Below are 1882 nucleotides of genomic sequence, written 5' to 3'. Positions count from 1 at the left end.
GCTACTCGACAACAACTTGGAGGGGAGTAATTGCGCGTTATATATTTCCAATGCTGCCGTTGATGGTGGCGGGATCATTGTGAAGGGAAATACGCTGATCACAACGGAGGAGGGTCAGGGTGTGGAATCATCTGTTTGCGTTAATGCTATTGATGTGAGGAACGGCGGCTACTTTGACGTTGAGAACACCACGATGAGTGCTGCTAATGGCGTTATTTTTTTTGGGGATACCACCGTGAGCACCGCGGGGCTGCTGCGAGTGGCGGACTGCACCTTTATTGGCAGCACGAAGGTTTTGACTTCTGCGCTGTCGTATTTGTCTGGCTCGGTGACCCTCGAGGGAGGTGCGCAGTGGCGTGTGGAGGGCAACAGCGTGAGTGCAGCCTCGGTATTAAATATTCCTCATTTTCAGCACAAAATTCAGCTGTCGGGCAGCGGCACCACCGTGGCGCTTGCACACAACCGTCAGGTGGACTCGAGGGTTTCCTTCGCCAAATTTCTCCCATCGAGCATTGTCGTGAAGTTACCCGCGCGGTTTGTGGTTGGGTGCAACCTGCAGGGCGATGAGGAGGTGTCGTACGACGATGTGTTTCCGGAGGGCGTGGTGGTGTTCAGGTGCGGCACATGCAACGACGACGCGGCGTGCTACATGCCCGGGACGGAGTCGGTGGACCGCGGCTCGTTCTCGTGCAGCTGCAAGGACGGATGGCATGGCGCGTCGTGTCTTCCCTTCGAGGTGCCCGACACGGTTTTGCCGCCCGTGGCGGAGAGAGCCGTTGACGGCGACACGAGCTGCGTGGTGAACCAGACGCTGACGAGCCTAGCGCTGGACATGTGGAAGACACACCACTGCTACGTGGGTGTGACGTTCAGCGGCGTGGGTGCCGTGCTGACGTTTTTCCTCGACAGTATGCCGCTGCATCTCCCCATCAACATCACGCTCACTGAGTGCATATTCCGTGAGGGTGCCGCGCTGCAGTTTGTTGGTGGTGCTTCTGCGGCCGAGTCAGCCGGTGTCCTGATCCGCGTGAGCCATACTGTAATGCGGTCTTCCGTTGTTGCTTTTGCACTTGCCCTCCCGCAGCACTGCGACATTGCCGTCACGGAGGTTGACGCGGTGCAGTCCTCCGAGGTCCAGCTGCCACACATTAGGACCAACATGCTGAGCGTATTTTTACTGGTGAACATCATGTTTAGTGCGTCCTCGCTGTTGGTCAGCAACGTCAAGGCTCATTCCTTGAGGTACGGTGCGCTTGGTTTGTACTCGACAGGGACGCTGACGCTGGAGCGTGGCAGCTCGCTGTATGTGCAGTACTGCAGCTTCGCTGGGTACATGCATATGTTTTACGTGAATATCCTCAGTGTGAGTGACCACTCCGTTTTTGCGCTGCTCAACAATACAATGTCCTCCGGGACAAGCCTGCTGTGTCAGCAACAAGAATTGAGCGTGTCAGATCACAGCGTGCTGCGCGTGGTGGGGAACAGCGGCTCCGTGTCCTATGCCATATATTCACTAAGCTTTTTTACCGTCCACCATTCAAGCTGGCTGGATTGGCGCTACAACGACGTGGGAGTGGGTGCGATGTTTCATTACTCCCTAATAACTACTATGAACATCGACGGCAGCAGTGTGGTGACGCTGACGGGCTGCACGATGGGCTCGACGGGGCTGTCGGTACCTCTGCTATCGCAGGCTGACGCCGGCTACCGGTTCGTTGCTGGGTGCCTGACGGTCGCGGGACGGGAGGTGACGACGGCGGCTGAACTGGCGCTGAACGGCATCACCAGCGTGACGACGGTTGCTGCGTGCGGGGAGTGCACGAAGGAGGGCGACTGCTTTGCTCCGCTGACGACGGCGGTCAGCGGCTGCAAGTGCCGGTGC

The 1882-nt window shown here is 57.8% G+C and overlaps 1 protein-coding gene across 1 annotated transcript, besides 1 other annotated feature; it reads left to right on the top strand.

Moving 5' to 3' along the window:
- On the top strand, window positions 1-1882 carry Tc00.1047053481099.9 (dispersed gene family protein 1 (DGF-1), putative; the record flags this gene model as incomplete). The annotated part of the gene is made up of 1 exon (XM_797460.1): window positions 1-1882. A coding segment is annotated over one exon (1882 nt), but the record flags the coding sequence as incomplete, so codon positions are not given.
- Window positions 1-1882: a sequence feature (areas not merged during assembly with more than two copies in the genome that could not be assigned to a particular haplotype).

Source organism: Trypanosoma cruzi, genomic scaffold, assembly GCF_000209065.1.
Source record: "Trypanosoma cruzi strain CL Brener 1047053516759 genomic scaffold, whole genome shotgun sequence".
NCBI classification, from domain to species: Eukaryota; Euglenozoa; class Kinetoplastea; order Trypanosomatida; family Trypanosomatidae; genus Trypanosoma; species Trypanosoma cruzi.
The sequence above is the reverse complement of the archived record's forward strand: the minus strand, read 5'-3'. Positions and strand labels throughout refer to the sequence as shown.